This window comes from Anoplolepis gracilipes, chromosome 1, assembly GCF_047496725.1.
Source record: "Anoplolepis gracilipes chromosome 1, ASM4749672v1, whole genome shotgun sequence".
Lineage (NCBI taxonomy): Eukaryota > Metazoa > Arthropoda > Insecta > Hymenoptera > Formicidae > Anoplolepis > Anoplolepis gracilipes.
This window is the reverse complement of record NC_132970.1, coordinates 13,085,912-13,108,348: the sequence shown is the minus strand read 5'-3', so window position 1 is coordinate 13,108,348 and position 22,437 is coordinate 13,085,912. Positions and strand designations below refer to the sequence as shown.

The following is a 22,437-nucleotide window of genomic DNA, read 5'->3' as shown; positions in this document are numbered from 1 at the left end:
CAATACACGCGATAAATGCGCTCAGCTCCCAGTAAAATTTATAGGTAAAGAAGCGACATCTGCTGTTCAGGACACGTAACTTATAAGTTTCATCAAGTTCTGTTATCACATGTTTACAATTTTCATGTCATATAAATAAAACGTAATTCTATGATCTCGCTATTGTTATTTGAAGCTGTGGAAATTCACGCAATTTATTATTATTTATCGAAATATAAACAAACGAGACCCAGTCCCCAGTCGAGTAGGCGTCATTCGTATGATCAGCTGATGCTCTAATTTTACAAGCGTCCCGAGTAGTTTAAATGTAATTTTATACTCTTTACGTAATTTGTTTATAAAAGCGATTTTGACGAGTATAATTCTAATCTACGGATAATCCTACAATTAAACAGTTGTATTATTGTCTATGTAAAGTATAAAGTGAAAGAATCAATATTAGACAACAATATTAATCGCCGATAATGTTATGTGCTATACTATGAAGACAACATTTGTTATCGCGACATTGGTACGATAAGGTTATAATTTTATTCTGTGCGACTAAAGTGCTCAAAAAATCTTTTCTAAAACATTAGTTTTGTAGAGTTTTCGTACGTAATGAGAATTGTCTGTCAAATTTTCAGATAACCTGCGTATTTGCTTTGGAAGAGGAATTGTTGCACTATGTTAGTGACGATGTACCCGGTGGTTCCTACAAATATTACAGTTTAACATACGATGGTTATATCAAAATACGACTAACATCACTGTGAGTGAAAATTTAATCATGTCACAATTATTAATATTTCTTTCATTCTTGTCCAACATTTTAAAATATGTTGTTCATTAAATGGAAATTTTTATCTCTTTTCCGTCAACTTATACATGTTGTATATATTGTATACTTTATACTTTTTAGAACAGGTGATGCAGATTTATATGCATCGCAAACTACAACCAAACCAACATATGAACCGGATCATTATTGTCTGCAATCAACAACTTGTGGGGAAGATATTATTTTTATTCCTAAAAGGTATTGATTATTAGATATTCTTGCAAATTTATTTTAACATTTTATTATATATTGTGCATCTTCAGCTTTAAACGACCTGTGAGTATTGGTGTTTATGGTCATCCATCTCATGAAATTAGCAAATATACTCTTTTGGTATCTGAGTTAATGATCGAAGACGACACCATACCATATGATCAAGTATCAAGAAGTAGTTATAAAAATCGAGATAATAAAGTAAATAGCCATATATAAATTATTATTTTTTTATATTATACAGAGATATATATTTTATTCAAAATTTTCATGAATATCTTCTAGAAGGTCCACATCTCATTTTTTGCTAATCTGATTTGGTATTTCATGGATTTCTTGTTTCAACTATTATTTTAAACATTAAAACAATTAAGGAACAATTAAGAAATTTAAAAATTGGATGTTTGAAATATATCAATAAACATGTTGGAATATGAAAATCAAATCTTCCTTGAAATCATCCAAGAGGATGGATTAGTTATTACAGCTAAGTAGGTATCATCATTTTTCTTTTGCTTGTCATATATCAAATAACTTATTTAATCATTTAATGGCCAATATTATAGGGGTCTTGGCATAGAAACTGTTTTTGTTAATGTAATAAAAGCTTATTCGGATCCAGGCAATTTAGTTATAATCCTAGGAACTACTGATCATGATGAGCGTTACTTCATTGAATTACTTAAAAGTTATGGGACTAGTACATTGCCACATATTGTCAATGCTGAATGTACTTCTAATGAAAGGTACATTAAAAAATATTTTATTTTTATTATTTTATTTTGTTATTTTGTATATACATTTAATAAAATCTGTTATCAAACTTAATAGGGAAACATTGTATCTGGAAGGTGGAGTGTTGTTTATATCAGGTCGTATCTTGGTGGTAGATTTATTAAAGAACAGAGTTCCATTACACTTAGTCACTGGCATTCTTGTATACAGAGCTCACAATATTTTGAATGCATATCAAGAAGCATTTGCGCTGCGTTTATACAGGCAAAATAATAAGACTGGATTTATCAAGGCGTTTACAAATTCGTCATTAGCTTTCACAGTTGGATATTCACAAGTAGAGCGAGTTATGAAAGCGTTATTTGTGAAAAAGTTATATTTATGGCCGCGTTTTCATACAATTGTTAATAATTGTTTGTCTAAACACGAACCTGATGTTATAGAATTACATGTACAAATTACACCAAAGATGCAAAACATCCAAACAGCTTTGCTTGATGTTATGAATTACATTGTAAAAGAATTAAAGGGACTCAATAAATATCTAGACTTAGAAGAATTAACTGTGGAGAATGCAATAGCAAAGAAATTTCACAAACAATTACATATGCAACTAGATCCAATTTGGCATCAACTTAGTACAACAACCAAACAATTATTTTCTGATTTAAAAATATTGCGATCTCTTATTATATCTTTGACATATGAAGATTCAGTTTCGTTTTATGCTATGTTGAATCGTTTACGAACTATGGAATATGCTGTGAAAGCCAGTGGTTGGATAATGTTGGATGAAGTCGAAAATTTATTTAAATATGCTAAAAGCAGAGTTTATACAGATAAAAATGAACTAAAACCAGAACCAAATCCAAAATGGACAGCTTTGTCAGAAGTTTTATCTGAGATTCAAGAGCAGAAACGTAAAAAGAAAGACAGTGAAAATATTGATAAAGTACTCATCCTAGTACATGATAACAATATATGTAAACAGTTAAAAAATTATTTAACTATGGGTGCAAATAAATATTTATTTTATGAAGCCCTAAACAAATTGTCACGTAATAAAGAACAAAAGGTAACTGGCAATAATGAGAAAACCATGAAAGAGCAACAATCAACATCTGAAAATAATACAGATGAAGATACACAAAACGATCAAGACACTTATGTACTCACTTTGACGCAAAAATGCGCAGAAGAAACTGAGCCAAGTACTTCCACAGAAGATATAAAACATCAGACATTATTTGAGGAATGCTCACAGGTAATTTAAATATTATATTATAGTAAACATATTTGTGTATATTTCTAAGCTTTTATTTTTATAGAAAATACTTTAATAAATTTTTCTGTGATTTTAAAGTTGGCAGATTTAGATGTAACAAATTGTGCGTCATCTGCACCCATTGTTTTCATACAAGCTGTAAAGAAGGGAGGAGACTCAATGGCTTTACAGCGAGCGTTAGCTGAGCATATGCCAAATAATATTATTTTATATGTAGCTGATATTGGTACCGTGAGACAATTAGAGGTGTATCAAAATAATAATCCATCATTAGATCTTAAAGTATATTTTCTGATTTATGGTGGTTCCGTTGAGGAACAAGAATATCTTACTTCCTTACGACGAGAAAAGGAAGCATTTCATTCTTTGATTAATACAAAAAGTGTAAGTGTTAAACTCTTCAGTAAAGAATTGGATATTGAATATGATATTGAACAATTACATCATAATTTTTATTGTTTCCTTAGACTATGGTTGTGCCAGAAGATCAAGATGGAAAATCGGAAGATTGTCTAGCTCTTGCAGTTCAATCAGATACAAATCAAGAAAATACACGCAAAGGTGGAATGCAATCCGAAGTAAAAGTTATTCAAAAAGTTATTGTTGATATGAGAGAATTCAGAAGCGAATTGCCTGCTATTTTGTACACACGTGGTATAAAAGTTGAGCCAGTGACGTTAGTGGTGAGTGAGTTAAAGTTTATTAATGTATACTGGTGATCGTTATTTCTACATTACACGATTTATAATATTATTACAGGTGGGTGACTATATTCTTACACCAGAAATATGTATTGAGAGGAAAAGCATATCTGATTTAATTGGGTCTTTGTTTTCCGGAAGATTATATAATCAAGCAGTTGCCATGACAAGGCACTATGCCAAACCCATGCTCCTCATAGAATTTGATCAGAATAAACCATTTTGTTTCCAGGTATAGATAAATATGTGTTTGGATATTGCAGGTTTAAATGTCCTAACTTAAAATATAGTTTACAGGCATATTTCCATAGATACATTTTTTCTTATTTTAAGTTTCTAAATTCATATTTTAAGACATTTAATCCTGAAACATTCTATATAAATATAATTATATATCTATTATTTTAGGGAAATTATTATGTTAGCAGAGACCTTAAAAATACTGAAATAACAGCAAAGTTGCAATTACTAACACTTCATTTTCCTAAACTAAAAATTATATGGTCTCCTAGTCCACAAGCAACAGCACAATTGTTTGAAGAATTAAAGGTAATATGTAAATTTCAAACAAAATTATTAATTTTAGTAATTGATTGGTATTTAATTTCTATATTTGTAGCAAGGACGAGATCAACCTGATTCAAATGTAGCTGCTAAAATTGGAGCAGATGAAGACGCAGAAAACAAACAACTAATGGTAGAAAAATATAACTCTAATATCCAAGATTTTATGGCTAAATTACCTGGTGTGCATTCAAAAAATCTACGTGTTCTATTGAATAAAGGACAATCATTAAGTCATCTTATTAAACTTACACAAGTAAGTGAATAATATAGTTAATACTTATCTTTCTTTAATAATATAATTTTCTTTATAACAAATTGTAACAATTTGTTATAAAGAAAATTATTTGTAAATCAGAAAAATATTAAAAATTTTTTATATATGTAATTAGGAAGAATTAAAAGAAATACTTGGAAATACAAATGATGCTGAATTATTATACAAAGCTCTGCACGAAAAATGTTTACCAACAGATGAAAAATCATTGGCTAGCAAAGGTGCTTCTAAAGTGCGTGGTAAAAAACTTTTCTCCAAAATAAAAAAGTGCTAGATAATATGTCGTAATAAACATTTGTTAAAGGAAGATTTCAAATGTTGATTTTTGAAGTAAATAAATATTGTGTCAGTGAGAACTGTACATATATGTTTCGGTTTAATAAATATATGTGTTTCATAAAATATAAAATATGTTATATATTGTGTTCTTAACATAATTAAAAAATAATACATTACAAAAATACAATATAAATAAATTTATTATGTCATAATAGCACAAAAAGTTACAAAATCTTGTACAAATCTTGTACAAAATCTTGTTATATACTTATAAAACAAGATTTTTTAATGTACATATATTTACATATATATGTAACAATACCTCTCACAAAGTGAAAAGATTATTTATTAGTTAGTAGAATTTCAAACTATATCTCATCAGGAGAGAGAGAAACATTATTTATAAATTAGACCTGAAATTTTTTGAACATATATTGTTTTTATTTGTTTCAATTCTTAATATATATCAAGAACATATTTTGAAAAATATTACTTACATTGCTCCAGTAATATTTTCAACGTCATCTTCTTCATCACTGTTACCGAATGCATCAAGATTATATAAAAATGAGTCACTTTCTGACCTAGGAAAATAATATCTGTGTGGAAAAATAACATTAAATATAATTTATCTTTTTTATGTAGTTTAAAAGTAAATTATGTACGATTTTAATCATTCTTACTGTGGTTGATTCCAGACTTTGTCTTCAGGAATTTTACAATGTTGATGTTTCTTCATGTGTTCTAAGACATTTTCTGTACTTGTTTCACAAAAAATACATAGTTTTAATTCAATTTGTCTCTTTATATAATTGACTACTTTTATCTAATAATAACAATAACATATTATAGAAAAGATACATCATTAAAAACATAATATTAATTATATGACACAATCACCTTCTGATAAAAACTGAAGTTTTTGACTGATTTTTTAAAATCGAAATTATGAGCTTCTTTCATATGTTTTAAAATACAGGCAATTTCTTTATTGCTGTAACTACACAATAGACATATTATTTCGATAGGTTCATCATCCCAATCAGACCATGAATTTTCTTCATCTTCACTTTCACTATTATTGTCTTTTAGATCTAGATTTTTTTTTGAATTTAAATTCTGAATCTATAAATATTAAGAAAAATTATATTTCTAAAACTTAAAGCTTTTTATTTTTGGAAGATAAATTTTCATTACCTTCACTATCTGTCCTTGCTCCCAAATTGTTTCTGATTTTTTGAAATAATTGTTTATATAAAATTTATCATACATTTTATTATAAGAATTTATGGTTTTGTGAAACTTTTTTCGCATATGCTCCTTTAATATCGTACGATTCTTAAATATTTTCTCACAGTAAATACATATTAAACTAAAAATATATAAATACTGTATAAAATTGTATATTTTTGTAAGCAACATATGAAACTAAAATAATATAAAAATTATAATTCTTGAATGTAATACCTTTCAATATTATTCTCAACTTTGTCCAAAAGCTCATCAATAAATACTAAATCTTCTAGCTTGCCAAAATAAAAATTGTGTTTTAGTAAAAGATGTTTCATATATGCAATACGTGATCCACAGAATTCTGTACGGCAAAACATGCAATCACGCTTAAAACTTTTATCTCTACGTTCAGTTTCATGTTGCGCTAATACCCAGGTCTTTTAAAATAATAATTGTATCATAATTAAATTACATATCAGACGTAACATATAATAGAATTTATAATATTTCCATTAATATACATACTTTCTTAGCCTGATATATTTCACTTCTCAAAATCTTATCTTCTGATAGATAGTCAGAAAGCATATAATGATGTTTATTTTCACTTGACTGATCATCTGGCGTACCATTCATGAAGAGTTTTGAACAATAAATTTTGAGTGCATTTTCCCCGATTTCCCTAAATTTTACACCCCAGTAATGTATATAACTGAAATTATATCAAAATTATGTTATATTTGATTGCTAAAATGATAGACATAAGTAACATATAAATTATACCTTGTCAAACTAGCTATTTTTGGAGCATCCCCTATAATAAGACGGTGCACATCGAATAAATGCTTATGAAAGTTCGCTTCATTTGTCGGAAGGACAAATGTACATTCGCATAACAAGCATTTTATGCCATACGGTTTACCATCCAGCCCAACAAATTGAGACCTATTCCTCGTACTCATAATATATATATGTAAAGTCTATAAATTTATGTATTACGATTACTTTGTTTTGTTAAATTCTGTAAGCACTAATTTTCCTGCAAAAAGACAAGTAATTATTTTCAAAACTTTACTTCAGTAAATTTCATTTTACAGTATCGAGAAATTTGTGCATTTTATAGATTTGAGGTTAGAAACGAAATCTTAATAAATTTATATATTTCATCTGATATATTATAATAGATTTCATGTAATATATATATAGTACATACAATCACAATATATTAAGCACAAAAATACCTTTATTTCACTATTATTTATTTTATGAAGCAAAGCGATGATATGCGAGCATTAGCACACACAATTTTTTTTACTTAACTATGCCTGACTTGGATCAAATCGAAAAATGATATTTTTACAGCTTTTTCTCCATCTTATATATTTTTCTTTTATTATTTTCAAATAGTTTTTTTTTTAACTTTTTAAATCCGCTAAATGTGACATTGCGACGATACATATGATAACGTAAATTATATTTGTAATTTTTGAAATCCACCGAATGTGACATTGCGACGATACATATGATAACGTAAATTGTATTTGTAATTTTTGAAATCCACCGAATGTGACATTGCGACGATATATATGATAATAATGTAATTATTGTCAAGAACAAAACATCTGTCATCTATCCTTCTGTTTTGGCACTGGACCAATTAGTCCATGCTGCCAGTCTGGTGTCTGGTCGCATCAGTTGTGTTGTTGCGTTCGCGTCTTGTCTTTTTTGATCTCTTCGTTCGCGAATAAGATGAATATTCTTTGTGTTATATGTCACGATTTTTTGCTACCATCCGAAGAAATCGTTTTCTCTCGTTGCGGACATGTGTTTCATTTCAGTTGTTTGTCGCGATGGCTCGAAAGGTAAACACGTTTCATGGTTATGTTTTCACACAATGAATGCGTGATTAGTTCCGTATTAATTCCTACACTTTACATGTTTTCTTTTTTTTTCAAAGCCCAAATATATTTCTCATTTCATTTTAAAGGCAAAAAATAATGCAGATAAAACAAACACTTATTTATAAGATTTTAATTTCTTTAATTTTTTCTTGTCTTTGTATTCTATATTTTAAAAGAAATAAAAATTTAAGATATAAACTAATTTTAACTAATTTCTATTTATGTTACAGATCTAAAACTTGTCCGCAATGTCGTGAAAAAGTGACAGAAAATAGAATCTATAGAGTTTATTTTACATTTCCGAACAGTGAAGCCACCTCAGATAACGGAGACAGTTCAAGCTTGCAAGGAAGGATTGACAGTCTGCAATTTAAAATTTTACTGAAAGATAAGGACATCAACTATCATATGTCAAAGAATGCAACTTTAGAAAAACAAAATGCTGGCCTTAGGCAGGAAGTACGCAAAGTAGAAAGTGAAATTAATCAGAAAAATTCTGCTATTTATGCTTTAAAGGAACAAATAACATATTTTAAAGAAAAGTATGGAAAATATAAAGATCTAGCACAGAGACTGTCTCAAAAGGAAAAAGAAATGGAACAACTCCAATAGTATGTCTGTTTTTGTTAATCATTTGTAATAGTTTCAACATGATCAAATGTTTAGGTGTTATAGTTTTATATTTTATACTGTTTAAACTGATCCTTATTGTACTCTTTTTCAGCATGCGCAATACATTATCAAAGGGGTCATTAGAAGATATTAGAAGAGTGATTGAAAAAACAAAAGATCATGATTCTTTAGTTTCTTGCATTTCTATTATGAGAAAGTATGTCTTTTGTTCATATTATTAATTTTAATATCATATTAAACTTATTTGTTTTTATTTTTATATTACTGTTAAAGTTAGATAAAATCAAAATTCTCTAAAATCTTACAGTGCATTGTAATTTCTGTGTTGAAAAAATATCTAAGGGAAAATATATACATATACATATATATATATTTTTAGTTATAAGATGTAATTTTTTAATTGTTATTCAAATCATGCTGCATTGTAAGCTCTAATACTTAAAGAGATTTTTTATTTTATCTTATATATATATAATTAGATTTTTACAATATAAGATCTATAATATTTATATTATATCTTTTATTCAGAAAATTTGAGGAACGTTTAGACTTTTGTAAAAAAGAAAATTTATCCCTACGACATCGAATTAATACATTAGAAAATCATAAAATTTTATCAAGCCAAAACCACATTAGGCAATCTGGTAATCAAAAACAGCATTTGGACAACAATTCTTCCAATATCATACAAAAAGATGCTTACCGCCAGGTAAATTAATTTAACCATAGAATCTATTATAATGAAAATCAATTCTATTAATAACATGTTAATAATATGTTATGTATAATTAATTTATAAAATATTTGGAAATAAGACTTCTAACTTTTGAGAGGGGAAAGAGAGAGAGAGAGAGAGAGAGAGAGAGAGAGAGAGTGTGTGTGTGTGTGTGTGTGTATTTGCACAATAATAAACATATAATAATTATTTGTATATGTCGTCAGCAAATGGTTATTATAGGAAAATAGCTTTTGACTAGGCAAATGCTATCTGGCGTGTACGTACTAAAAAGTACATTTTAGAAAAGAATGCTTAGATTCCCATCTAAGCATAGGGGGATGGGGCTTTGCCCCGTAAAAAGATATAAAACTTGAGAGCGTAGAAACTACCAAGGCTGACAGTACAGCCAGATAACCATTTGCCTAGTCAAAAGCTATTTTCCTAAAATAACCATTTGCCTACGACATATACACATATAAAATTTCTTTTATTTATATAAAAATAATTGGGTATCAAAAGATTTAATTTTTTCTCATTTTTGTTATTGAATATGATACATTATATTTTTAGGATGATTACACATACTCTATGTTATGTTTTTTGAATAAAATTGTTTTTCAATTTTACATATATAATTAATAATCTTATATATCTTATAATTTAATTTTTATTTTATTAATTTTATAATTTTATATTTATTATTAGACAAAACGGAAAACAGAAAATCAAAATACTTCATTATCTCCAAGGACAAAAACTGATGTTATCAAGATGAACCAGGACGGCTTAAATATTACATCTGAATCTCCACCCATTATAAAACGAGCGAAACTGCGTTTGCGACCAGGTAACAATAGCGATAAAATGAATTGTGTGATTATTGATGCGGATAAGGGAAATGTTACAATAACAAGTACATCATCAAATGACAGAAAATTGTTATACCTAGAAAATCTTTAGTAATATTATTCAGTTTTAATTACGTTTAAATTACACATTTATATATAAAAAACCATTATTGAAATCTATATTACATCACGTCTGCTACATTCATGTAAAATAATCTAAATTTTTTTCACAATAACTTTTATTTTGTTAAAATTTATAATAGACATGAAATTTCAATAAATAAATTCTTGTATCTTTGATAAAATAATAAAGACATATATATACTCTCATATATAAATGCTCTACTTTCTCGAAAATGTATATTAAAATGTATTAAAAAAGAATAATACAAGATTTTTTGTTTCTGTATTATTAACTTTATGTGTCAATATGCTGTATTATAATGTAATATATGCAAATTAATCGAAAAGATATTTTTGTAATATAGAGCATGCATTTAAATTTGCATCTATAAATATCTACCTCCAGAAAAAAGCTATATACGTGGATATAATGCACAATTGAAAATTACTTGCAACTTTAGCCAGTCAGGTTTCAATAGATTCATCTTTTCCATTTGTTATGTGCTAAACATAGATATAAATAATAATAAAATAAAAATAGATAATATAAAACAATGTAGTTTATAGGAGAATCAAATTTATTAGATTAATATAATAGCTTATTATCTAATTTTTTGTTAAGGATTAAGCAACAACCAATTCATATTGTATATCTATATAAATTTTATTCAGTATGATGTAGACACTACATTTTCATATGTGAAGAGATAGACAAAGGAAAAATTCTGAAAACCATATATGTATATATACACAGGATATTTCATGGACACGACATGCTTATTTCAATGTTACAAAACGCATTGGTTCTTATTAATAGCAGTCATCAGTTTTAACAACTGGATTGTTAATTGGAATGCTAATCTTATTCTAGAAAACTGAAAAATAAGTACTTTGTATATAAGACTAGTTTCGTTCTTCTACTCTTTCATATTCTGTAACTGCAAATGCGGTCATTTCAGAATCGTCATTTAAAGCGTTATCTAATGCGTCGATATATTTATATATACTCGCGTTTACGTATTATTAGTTTTTTATTTAGTAGCATATTGTATCTTAAGCGTTGATACGAATGTACAAAAACACACTTTGGCTATTTAACTAACAATAAGTTAAACGTATAATATATTAAAAAATTGATTTAATTGCAATCATCTTATACTATTATTAGTTCAGGTTTGGTCAAATGGTACGATAATCTGCAACATTTTTTGTATGATCTATGATATAAACATGTGAGTGAATAGTATTGCAAGATGATAAAATTCATTTTCGACATAATTATCGAATATTATTGTTTTAAATATGTACAGATGTATGCTCTTTTAAAATTAAATTAACTTTTAAGCAATGGAATTACAAGATAGATAAAGTATTATTGCATATTTCATTTAATTCTCTTAATAATAATTACACAAATATAACAATAATATAACAATAAATAAAAAGATATGATAAAAAACGGGGATACTTATTTTTGAATAGTATCTATATATATATATATATGGATGTATATTTAACAAACTATAAAAGTCTTATTACACGTTGCAAATTGCAGATAAATAAAGTAGCAAAACCATTGCATGTTTTCGCGATACAAATATTATTCTAAGAATAATTATAGTACTTGTTTCGTGTGAGAAATTCTTCAGAAGATTTGTATGATTCGTCGACTTCATCATGTCATTTTTTATAATTGCAAGTAAATTCCATCTTATAAATGCATAAATTTCTGAAATCACACGATATTCAATTCTTTATTATGCATTACATTGTATACTAATATCAAAGTATACATCCATATCGTGTGTGTATGTGTATATGTATGTGTCTGATTTTATCGTTGCCGTGATTTGCATTACGTTTTCTTCGTCAAGTTTCTTAAACTGCATTTTCAAACATCTAATGCCTAATACATTTCGTTCTAGATTAATTTATCGATTGACCCATCTCTTCACCGCTTCCGCCCAATTGGACTCATTCTCATCTTCCTTCTCTCCGTCTGCTTCTTCTCGTTCACCTCTCTCCTGTTCCTGTTCACTCGACAACGTGGCTGATGGTGTTTGCGGTATGTTTGTATTGCGAGCTCGTAATTCCGCCAGAAAATCGTTTTCCTGTTGATAACGCCGTTGCAATTCCTCGCGCCAAGAATTTCCACCGCCGCTACTGTCGTCCCCGTCCTCGCCGGCTTCAAAGTCTATAAGTAGACAGGGATTCTTTACAAATTTATTCGTACACAAATACGCGAATTTTTTATTACAGTTCTCTCTCGCTCTCTCTCTCTCCCCCCCCCTTCCCTCTGCCTCTCTCTTTCTTTCTGCATTTCAAAAAGTTTATATAATACAGATAAAATAGCATATATATATTTTTATAATAGTATATATATATATATATATATATATATATATATATATATATATACACATATATAAATATATTTGTTAAATTTATTCCATTTCTAACGAGAGATCTCAACTTCGAACACGGTTTAGTCATATGTCAGAAAATATATCATATTTATCCACATTTAAACTTATAACTATTATAGATTAATAAAAGAGTAATCATTTATTAAAGTATACGATTATATATGATAGGGATTCGTATATGACTTATCTTAATATTATCGTCAGAAGTATACATCGCGTGTAGTGCCTGATACTTATGATAATGAAAGAAATGTAAGATATGAATATGAATATGTATACAGTTTGATTTGCGAAATTAATAAGATGAAAGTACTAAGAAAAATTAAATAATACCGAAGTATTAACACATGATGCTCGTAGAAAATCGACGCTTGAAAAATTTCGAAATTATTTCGATTAAAAAAGAGCGACATTGCCGAATATCTAAAATGCAAACGAAAATAAAAATAATGAAAGTTCTCCAAGTCAATGTAGAGATACTTACCTAATGGTTTTCTGATGTTCATTAGCCCAGAGTTGTGAGAAAGGTCCTCCTGGTCTGAGTCTGCAAGGCACCAGGACACATTCACAGGGGGTGCATCACACACATTCCACAACACGTCTAAAGTGTCATTTGTCAATTGTCTTTACGTGGTATATTGGAACATATATTTATCAACGATGGATTTGATTATAAAAAAAAATATTATAATTATCATAGGTTCGTATATTTACTTTTAATTTTTTTATCTTCCTATTTATTGTATAATTCGCTTTCTCAGATAAAATTCTGGTAAAAATAGTAATTCTGATTTCCAATCTTTTTCTTTTAAAGAATCCGTCTTATTGTTAGATCATGAAGAATTCGTTTGTCCAAAAATTGGTCATTCAACTGTCGAAATACCGTCTAAAAATAATAATTAATTTCAAGGTTGCAGATTATTGTTGCTCTGCTATTTGTAATCTGGCGTGTAGTGTAGTCCGTGTGCTATTCACTAAGCTAATATTGACTAACTCTAGTCTAGAAATAAAATAAACGAAAACGAATAGAAATGGCAAACAGGCAATTATACAGACTATTTTCCAACTATTCAGTCTAACTTTAGCACTGATTTCACTAATAGATATAATGAGAAAGTTCGTATATACGATTTGTATCTGAAAACGATATATTTATGACACTTATTCGTATAAACTTTCTCGTTATTTCTGTTAATAAAATCCAGCCAAGTTATTATTGAATATTTTAGGAACAAGCTGTATAGAAAAAATATACAATATCCCAGAACTATTGTATTTTCTCTTTTCTTCTTAAACATAGATTACCATTACATGTTAGAATTTTTTAATTAAGAAAATTAAGGAAAAAAGTGTTTGTTAAAGACTTGTTGAAAACTGACAACAATTTTTGAAATATGCATAATTAAAATTAAATATGCAAAAATAGGTAAAATCTCGTATAATGATTTTTATTCTTGTGAAAATAAAAATAAAAATTAAGAAATAAATAATAATGGAAAATAAAAATAGAAAATTAGATATATTTTCAAGTAACATTTATTTAGTTGAGAGAAAATGTAAAATAGTTTTGGGACTATATAGATTTTAATGTATTATATTTACATATTCAGAAATATATATAAAAAAGATCTATATGTTTCTTATGTATGTGATATATAATTATTATTGAATAAAAGATTTGTAAAAAAATTATTGTGTAATGCAAGAGGCACTGCGAAACTGAGCTCAGAAGTCACTTATCATATTTTCAAAAATTTTAATAATTGGAGCGATAATAAATTCGCGTGTCGATCACTGTTCACTTCTCTACGATGATTGATTGTTATACTTACGCGATATTCTCCTCGAATACGAATATATGTACATAAATAAACAGGTATATTCAAGTTTTCCTCGAGTATGTATATCCAATAGAATATCTTACGTGCAGATAGCATCTGTATGACGATTCAGAAATCGAATATCGAGATTAAAAATAGAGTAGCATTTTTCATGCTATATGATACGATTTCGAGATAAGAGAATATAAATGCGATGTGACATGCCTGTTTACATTCAACTCTGCGATAATAAAAAAGATTTTAACGATAGATGTTAACAGAAGATGGTAGAGAATAAATTCTGCATCGTGTCATTTTTTTGCAGTTTTAAATGGAGTCAAAGGTATTAAAAAGTATACATATCATACATACTGTGCGAGAAGTTTGCGTCCCGGTTAAAAAATTATATTTGCTTTTAGACACGTTTAGAATATAACTATGTAGAAAAAAATTTCTTTTAAAATGGCATGTGTGAAAAATATGCAATAATTAATATGTATGTACATCTATAATGTGACAATAGTGACAGTAGTAATATAAAAATAGCAAGAGTAAAAAATAGTAGCAATAATAGTAATAATAATAGATATGGTTTTGTTATAAAATGCTACGCACGATAATATGGTGAATGCAAATCAGTTTATCTATTGCTCACCTCGCTTCCGATCGAACAATTGAAATCGACATAATTACGGCTCCATTGACGAAATCGTTCATTATTCGTATTACTAACATGCTACCAGCTAAAACACGGCGATAGATGCTAACATACTTCGTAGCTAAGCTTGCAGTATCAAACTGATCTGTTTAATTCATGAGACACCAACTCTATTGCCTCTTAAAAATTACCTTCTGCCTGAGATAACGTAATACCTATGTTTCTGCGCTATTAATATGGTCAACTAATTTTATTACACTGTGACGAAAAGTAATAGATTCAGTAATATTGTATATATAATTACCATTTTAAACTATAAGTACAATTGGACGTAGCTTTATCAATCAGAAGGAATTCTTATTAATGATGCAAAATTAAAAAGTATATTTTTAGGTCCATTTAAATTACTTTATTAGGTACTATATATAGATACTAATACTTTTGATAAAATTTTAGAAGTAATTTAAAATATGAAATACACACATATTATTTAACTGTAATATACATTTTTTCTTAATATATTTTCCTAATATAGCTATAATTGAAAAATATTTTCAATTATACAAACCGAGTTAAGTCTGCTCATCTACGTCCAATTTATTAATAGTTTTGACACTAATCGATTTTAGAGCGCATTATTATTTGACATACCTGAATTTAATTCCCTCACAAGCGTCGACATGGCATTAGTAACGCTGTCAGCAGCTACCAGTAAGTCGTTTCTTAAGGATCGGCCCAAGCTATTATTGGCACTGCTGGAACCGCTCCCTGGTAAGCTGTTTGTCCTGAACGCAGACCTGACATCGAAAATCTCTATTTTCTTGGCGCGAAGCAATTTCCAAATTTAAATGAAAATTATTTTTTAAACAGAAATTGCAGCATGCAACTTTTATTGCGCAAGCATTATCATTCCGCTTAATCATAATTCTTACACATTCAATTCACTACTAGTTACTCGCAATATCAAGACATATAAGCGGCATCTACAAAGTTTGAAATTAAAATTAGCAAATTATCGATTATAATAGTATACACATGCATGATATCTCTCGGAAAGCTATATTTATTTTAGATTCTCTAAAATGTAACGAGATGCTAAAAGATAAAAATATATCAGTATGGCGAAGTTGTACAGGTATCGCAAATGCTTTGTCTCCAGTTCAAGTATTTGCCGCGTTTGATTGTTATACATTACTTGCAGGACGGTATATTTACATATCGCAACGCATAAATATAAAATAACAATGTTTAAAAGATGGATGGTGTTTTACACAAGCTTAGCAGAAAAAAAGGATTGAATAGGTAACTCATACGCGTCAAACTTATATCCAACGCATCAATAGTTTTTCTTACAGGATAGCTGCTTTTTGTACTGTACATAAATGATACATTTAAAATGACTAACAATGACAGCAGAAGAACTAAAAGATATATCAAGATAATAAAAAACTTACATCAAACCTAATATATAACTTAAAAGAAATGATTAAAAACCAGGATATTAAAAGCGACATGATATGGATGTACAAATATTTCTACTATATATATATATATATATATATACTTATAGGTCGATATATATAGATCTGACGATTTAAATAACATTTCACGAGGTCTTCATTTCCTCATACTTATTTCGCGCTAGTACCATATTGTTCTTAATACTAGCTTAATCGGAGAAATATCTCATCGCTCATAATTGCATGCAGGAGAGAATTTACTTCTTCAATTAATTGTGAAAAAATCGTATATAGTGTGCAATAATGTCTCTATATCGATCGCTACAGTATACTGGACAGGAGAAATTAATCTTTTTAGTAAACATAATCGGGGAGGGGAGGGGGGAGATATATTTCATATACAAGTGATGAACCTAGTTTTCGAGCGTTTGACTTTTGCAAATTGACTTTATCTTATAGTATGTACAACTACTCATTTACTTAGTCATTAATAATTTAAAGAAATTGAATCCAATAAGACGCGTATAACGTACAATTACTATCGTCAATTTATATGGAAGTGATATCTCATTTTACACTATAGGCAAATATCAATAGTTAATATTGTGTGATTTAGTTCCATTATTTAACTATAGACCTGTATAGTTAATATATTTTTAACGCATGGAATGTATAGATTTCTAAATCTTTAGAAATCTATGCAAATAAGTGAACAAATTTTTGATTGCGTGATATAATCGTTCAATGTATGAATCGCGTGTATAATTATGTATTACGCATAATTTGCAATATTCTATTTAAAATGATAAAATGCTGTTTTTTGTATTGTAAAAGGTTCTATCCCTTTTTGCAATGTATTCTTTCTTTTGTACATGCGTGCCTACCTTACATCACCGCCAACGCACGACAGGCTATCTGGAATAGGATTCTGTATCGAGCCAAGGATAGCATTGCCTTGTACGTTAGCCACTGTTGTTGTCGGAACAGGACTTTGATAGCTCTGGGACATTTGTTGCGACGTTTGCTGCTGTTGCTGCTGCTGTTGTTGCTGTTGTTGAGGCGTTGTAGACAATGGGCCACCAGGAGTCGGTGGTGCCGATCTGCTGCTTGGGATAACACCAGGTGGTAAAGGCGGTGACTTTGTACTTCGCGGTGAACTGTTTGGTGTTGATCGTGGAGATGCTTGATGATTCTGTCGACACAGATTATAGTGAAAATAACTTGGTCTTATTACAAATTTTTACAATATACATCGATTCTTTCTCTAATTTATTTATAGATAAAATGATTTAAGTGAGAGATGAGTTAATTTTTGTAGTAGCACTTAGAGAAATTGCAAGAGAATAATTGTATTCGTGAAAATACCTTCAACATTTTCATTAATCCCTCCAGCTGTACCATTAATTGTCTTCTGGAATCTTGCAACGTTGCTAGATGTGTCTCCAATTCGTCCTTCCTCTGTCTCAAAGCTCGTAATTCAGACATTAACGCTGGATTTTCTAGGCCCGCGGCTTCTATCTCTTGTTGCCTTCTATAGTAAAAATAAAGTTTTTTGAGAAATTTTTCGACACGGTATATCAGGAAGTGAAATATATTACGATCTTACATTAGCACATAATAATATTCCACTCCACTGACTCGTTTTTTTTTTTTTTTTTACAAGCGATGTGATGTGTGATTGATGTATATTAGTATATGAATCTAATGAATATATTAATCCGCGCGAGAGAAATGAACGACAACAATATAGTCGATATTAACGAATTTATTTTCTCATTTAAATATGAATAATCTTTTTATCAATGTCAGTCGGCAATATGTGTTGTTTCTTTTTGTTTCAGCACAAGCTATGCAACCAAGGTAACACAAAGCGAAACAGAACGTTCTGAACATGCGTGATCCTAGGATGGGTTAACAGGATGAAATCGAGGTTCAGGCTTGATATAAAGGAATATAAACGACACAGGTATACCTTAACCTTGCTATCTCGCGCATTATCTCCTTGTTCTTCGCCTCTAATTGCGATATAAGCTCACGCTGCGCCCGCGACGCGTCTAGCGACGCCAGATTCGCGTCCGACGGCGCTCTCCCCTGTAACCAGAAATTATCACGCGTGAAACGGTTTGCAGCGCAAAATTGTCAGTGATACTTTGAACGATGGCATACTTACTGCTTGATCTGCCTGGGACATTCTGGATGCAGTACGAGGCTGTTAACGAGGCAGTTATGAAATTAATATTAGTGCTGGCCATGAGTCGCAAAATGGCACAGTATTGGCTTTCGCAAATTTAACGGATTAAGATAGTAAGAGCAATTTATTCGTGCTTTAACGTTTAAGCAAAATTACAACGCGTGGCTGTGTAAGATAGTAAGTGTAAAATGAATATAAAATGTATATAAATGTTAAAGGACTTACCATAGTCCTAGCTTCTTGTGCCAACCTTTGTGCATATCGTGCTATTAATTTATGTTCATCGTCCAGTCTTGAACTGTCCATACTGGACGATACACAAAAGAATAAGTAAAGCATAGCGTCTGACACGCAATTGGCAAAGACAAATTAATTGTGCATAAATGAAAATTTCATTCAAGCTTACCTCCTCAAAGTCGAACGACTGTCCACCGAGCCTGAATCAAAGGGAGCCATAAATCCTGGATCTGGAAAACCGTTGTGAGATGGTAAAGGTGACGGTGGGCTGGAACGTAGTGAATTAATTTAAATTGTAAAATCACATTTAGATGATTACAAAATCATGAAATGATAAAGATACTCACACTATGTGCGACAGATCCAATGTCTTTTCAGGCTGTTCTGGAAACCGCGGTAAACTGTTCTTCCCTTTTTCAGGAACGCATCTGAAGCTCTTTCGCAGAGAATGACCAATCTGTTTGCTCGGTGATTTCTATCAATGAGAATTAGAAATTATCAAAGATTAAAATTAATGCAAAGTTTAAAAGTTTCAGAGTATAAAAATAGAAATAGTAAACAATACGTACAAAACTACTATATTCTCTCGTTTCATGATCATTGTTATGCGTTCCCGAAACTTTACCACGCCAGAAACAATCTTGACACAACTGATACGAATGACACTTTTGACATCTATATCGAAACCCAGTAAAATTCTCTTTATGACACGCGTCGCACATGATAGGATGGGCCACTGAAAACACAAAGGATTGAAATCTTTTTTTATTTTATTCAACTTTAATCGGCTTATTGTGATTCCGCGCAATTACCTGTTTCCACGGCTGCCATTCTGTGATATAACGGTAACCAGATTAAGCAGTGCGGTCCAGGATCCGACATGAGCGTATCCAGAAAGTCGTTTACAGTAACTTTGGAGTTCTGCACATACAATGTATTATCCATTTCGTTTCTTTTTTATTAATGTATTAAAGTAATTTACATACAACATTGCGTACATACCGCGGGAAAAATAGAATTAGCGAGACCATCCGAGTATCCGAACGATGGAGACTCGTAGACCGCCGCGGTTAGAGCTAAAACTTCTTTCAGATAATCAGCAAACCTCCAGTGTATCATGTGTCCATTACTATCGGATATTTGCGAATATATATCTGCTTAAAACAATAAATTTCGTTAATAATTTGCTCAGCAATTGATTAAAGAATTAAAGAAACTATTTACGACTTACATCGAAATTTGTCCATGAGTTTTCCCGCGCATAATGTGGCTAAGGCTACTTTCACCGAAAATACGGATATTTTATTATTTTCTCTGAAAAAAAACAATGACTTAATCAGACAATAATCTCAGAAATGAGAGAAATAATGTTATACGTATGTAATATATATGTATATATATATATTTTTTTCTTTTTTTTAATATAAAATAAATAGATTTTAATTTATCTAACGTATATCATTTTTTTTACATAAAAAATTTATTTAATTTCTCATTTTATTCAATGCGGCCGCAATAAAAAATTAAGTCTTTGTAAAAATTGATAAGAATTGTTAAGAAAATAATAATTATCTTTACAAGCATACCCGCTAGTATAAGCAGCCAATAGCCAGTTCATTAATAACGCCGTTGTTGCGTCGACTTTAGATTGCTGTGACACGGGGACCCTCTTGTTCAACGCGTGAAACAGGGAAGACAGTAGTGTTTCTAATCTGGATACCCCTAACGTGCTCGATGGCTCTAATGTGTTCAGACCGTTCTCTCGAAATGCTTCAATCACGTTCCATATGTCGACGTTATGCACTGCGTACAATTAAGCATCAATTATTACAAAGGTATATCTCAACATCCATTTTTAAAAATTTTTTACAAAACCAATTAACATGAATACAAATTATTATTATTTTTCTTTTCTTTTTTTTTTTTTTTTTTTGACATAACGCTAATATGAAAATACTCCTAATTAAGCGCATTAGTATGTGGTTGTATAGAGTGTGAGAAAATTAGCATTCTAGAGTTAATAATCCCGCGGTCGATAAAAAAATTAATCTCTATAGAAATTTAAAATAAAAATGCAGAAATATATAGAGTTTTAAGATGTTGAAAAGCGTATACTTACGGTGCACCTTTTTCTGTATAAATCTTAGCTTGCAGGCAGTACGATACGACGCAAATCGAATAGTATCAAAGTTCTGTTGTCGCATCTCTTGTAGAAGCTGCAAACGATTCGTCTCGCCGCTACTCCCGTTTCCCGATCCACCCGCACCTTCTTCTGCCATTTTTACTGCGAAAAAAATGAACGATTCGTGTATTTATGTATTAATTAATGTATTTTTATCATAAATCTTCTTTCTGCATCTGTCCCTTCATTCAGCGGATGTTTTCTTGCAGCGAACAATATAATCTTGCACTTAAAATTGATTACGTTTCTTTTCAAAGGCGTAGTAAATTTATGCGTCGCATAAAGATAAGCGAGCACGCAAAGCAAAGGCTAAATAATAAATAGTAAATGACAGTCAATTATCTTGCGAGTTTTTCAACAAATGTTCTGTGAAGCACGAACAATTTTGCATTAACATTTTAAATGGAGATTAAACGGAACATTATTACGTGTCTCGTTCTAGAATAACAATAGCTTTCATCTGCTAAAATTAATAGCATTTTTTAGTAGCACTCAGATGCAGATATAAACACGACATGGTAGAAGATTGTAATATGTATCATTTAAATTTGTTTCATTATTTTCTTTTTTTAACTCCAACCATTTTAAACAACATATCTTCTTCATTTGACAAAGCACTCCTCTGTATAATACGTATAGATATATACGCACAACTAACGAAGCTGTGTTCTTAATTCATCTCGTAAAGAACGTCACGCGATGCATGGTGATCACGAGAATGAAACTCTTTGTCATCAACTGAAGGCTAAACTAGACAGAGAACTAATTAGTAATGATTAGAATGTACATGCAATGTATGCATCTTATAAAAGTAACTATGATGATCTAGTGTGATATTATTAATGAATGGATATTTTTCGCACTTTGTTCGGACGTGTATGAGTATATACATATATTTAGAACTGACTAAAATATCATAAGAATATTCTAAAGCGAGAGATACGAGAGATATGTATATATAGAGTACTTTTTATCTGACAATGAGATATTTATGTTTTAAGGAAGAACTGATCGGATCAGCTACGTCAAAAGTTAATAAATCTAGTAGTACATTTCGAGATTCATGAATTTGATTGTGCAAAGTACTTTTAGCCTTTTAAAATATAAAATAAATAATTAATTGTGAGCTAAGT

The 22,437-nt window shown here is 29.6% G+C and overlaps 4 protein-coding genes and 1 long non-coding RNA gene across 9 annotated transcripts in view; 3 read left to right on the top strand and 2 right to left on the bottom strand.

Moving 5' to 3' along the window:
- Positions 1–313: 313 nt before the first annotated feature.
- Mei-9 (DNA repair endonuclease XPF mei-9) lies at positions 314–4,981 on the top strand. The gene is made up of 13 exons (XM_072890675.1): positions 314–511; positions 627–751; positions 902–1,018; positions 1,084–1,246; positions 1,457–1,524; positions 1,600–1,779; positions 1,865–3,032; positions 3,132–3,437; positions 3,521–3,736; positions 3,813–3,986; positions 4,163–4,303; positions 4,374–4,574; positions 4,711–4,981. Exons 1-13 carry the CDS (start codon positions 470–472, stop codon positions 4,867–4,869), a joined length of 3,060 nt encoding a protein of 1,019 aa, XP_072746776.1. The 5' UTR covers positions 314–469; the 3' UTR covers positions 4,870–4,981.
- A 152-nt stretch (positions 4,982–5,133) lies between these two features.
- Positions 5,134–7,728, bottom strand: LOC140664957 (zinc finger protein 277). Its single transcript, XM_072890604.1, has 9 exons — positions 7,349–7,728; positions 6,891–7,146; positions 6,633–6,819; positions 6,342–6,544; positions 6,072–6,246; positions 5,775–5,999; positions 5,558–5,700; positions 5,372–5,473; positions 5,134–5,287 (listed from the first exon to the last, which is right to left on the bottom strand). Exons 2-9 carry the CDS (start codon positions 7,067–7,069, stop codon positions 5,275–5,277), a joined length of 1,227 nt encoding a protein of 408 aa, XP_072746705.1. The 5' UTR covers positions 7,070–7,146; positions 7,349–7,728; the 3' UTR covers positions 5,134–5,274.
- Positions 7,723–19,597, top strand: LOC140664963 (uncharacterized). 2 transcript variants are annotated; one of them, XM_072890612.1, is made up of 6 exons: positions 7,724–7,969; positions 8,239–8,619; positions 8,733–8,837; positions 9,170–9,350; positions 10,065–10,206; positions 18,536–19,597. In XM_072890612.1, exons 1-6 carry the CDS (start codon positions 7,857–7,859, stop codon positions 18,556–18,558), a joined length of 945 nt encoding a protein of 314 aa, XP_072746713.1. In that variant the 5' UTR covers positions 7,724–7,856; the 3' UTR covers positions 18,559–19,597. The 2 variants fall into 2 exon arrangements, with proteins under 2 accessions (XP_072746711.1, XP_072746713.1); XM_072890610.1 differs by lacking the exon at positions 18,536–19,597 and having other exon boundaries at positions 7,723–7,969; positions 10,065–11,708.
- LOC140664882 (dystrobrevin beta) overlaps positions 11,778–22,437 on the bottom strand; it is a 13,931-nt gene continuing 3,271 nt past the window's right edge. The window contains exons 2-17 of one of the 4 annotated variants that reach the window (XM_072890494.1): positions 21,242–21,406; positions 20,709–20,925; positions 20,354–20,436; positions 20,125–20,276; positions 19,935–20,043; positions 19,692–19,858; positions 19,470–19,597; positions 19,292–19,390; positions 19,111–19,192; positions 18,865–18,903; positions 18,673–18,785; positions 18,060–18,225; positions 17,579–17,886; positions 15,886–16,031; positions 13,241–13,357; positions 11,778–12,524 (exon numbers count right to left, since the gene is read on the bottom strand). In XM_072890494.1, the coding sequence (XP_072746595.1) occupies positions 12,262–12,524; positions 13,241–13,357; positions 15,886–16,031; positions 17,579–17,886; positions 18,060–18,225; positions 18,673–18,785; positions 18,865–18,903; positions 19,111–19,192; positions 19,292–19,390; positions 19,470–19,597; positions 19,692–19,858; positions 19,935–20,043; positions 20,125–20,276; positions 20,354–20,436; positions 20,709–20,925; positions 21,242–21,401 (2,349 nt within the window). In that variant the 5' untranslated portion in view covers positions 21,402–21,406 and the 3' untranslated portion in view covers positions 11,778–12,261. Of the gene's footprint in view, positions 12,525–13,240; positions 13,358–15,885; positions 16,032–17,578; positions 17,887–18,059; positions 18,226–18,666; positions 18,786–18,864; positions 18,904–19,110; positions 19,193–19,291; positions 19,391–19,469; positions 19,598–19,691; positions 19,859–19,934; positions 20,044–20,124; positions 20,277–20,353; positions 20,437–20,708; positions 20,926–21,241; positions 21,407–22,437 lie in introns of all 4 variants that reach the window. The other 3 variants (XM_072890486.1, XM_072890502.1, XM_072890510.1) reach the window with 3 other exon arrangements.
- LOC140665034 (uncharacterized) overlaps positions 20,873–22,437 on the top strand; it is a 9,517-nt gene continuing 7,952 nt past the window's right edge. Inside the window, exon 1 of the long non-coding RNA XR_012046541.1 lies at positions 20,873–20,957. This is a non-coding gene — a long non-coding RNA (uncharacterized lncRNA). The remainder of the gene's footprint in view (positions 20,958–22,437) is intronic.

Excerpts from the sequence above, each read along its gene's own strand:
- Mei-9 (XM_072890675.1), top strand. The coding sequence starts at position 470 with ATGTGCTATACTATGAAGACAACATTTGTTATCGCGACATTG. Across the intron at positions 752-901 it reads AAAATACGACTAACATCACT|AACAGGTGATGCAGATTTAT; the intron begins GTGAGTGAAAAT and ends TATACTTTTTAG. Across the intron at positions 4,575-4,710 it reads ATCTTATTAAACTTACACAA|GAAGAATTAAAAGAAATACT; the intron begins GTAAGTGAATAA and ends ATATGTAATTAG.
- LOC140664957 (XM_072890604.1), bottom strand. The coding sequence starts at position 7,069 with ATGAGTACGAGGAATAGGTCTCAATTTGTTGGGCTGGATGGTAAACCG. Across the intron at positions 6,247-6,341 it reads GTTGAGAATAATATTGAAAG|TTTAATATGTATTTACTGTG; the intron begins GTATTACATTCA and ends ATATATTTTTAG. Across the intron at positions 5,701-5,774 it reads ACTTCAGTTTTTATCAGAAG|ATAAAAGTAGTCAATTATAT; the intron begins GTGATTGTGTCA and ends TGTTATTATTAG.
- LOC140664963 (XM_072890610.1), top strand. The coding sequence starts at position 7,857 with ATGAATATTCTTTGTGTTATATGTCACGATTTTTTGCTACCATCCGAA. Across the intron at positions 8,620-8,732 it reads GAAATGGAACAACTCCAATA|CATGCGCAATACATTATCAA; the intron begins GTATGTCTGTTT and ends ACTCTTTTTCAG. Across the intron at positions 9,351-10,064 it reads AAAAAGATGCTTACCGCCAG|ACAAAACGGAAAACAGAAAA; the intron begins GTAAATTAATTT and ends ATTTATTATTAG.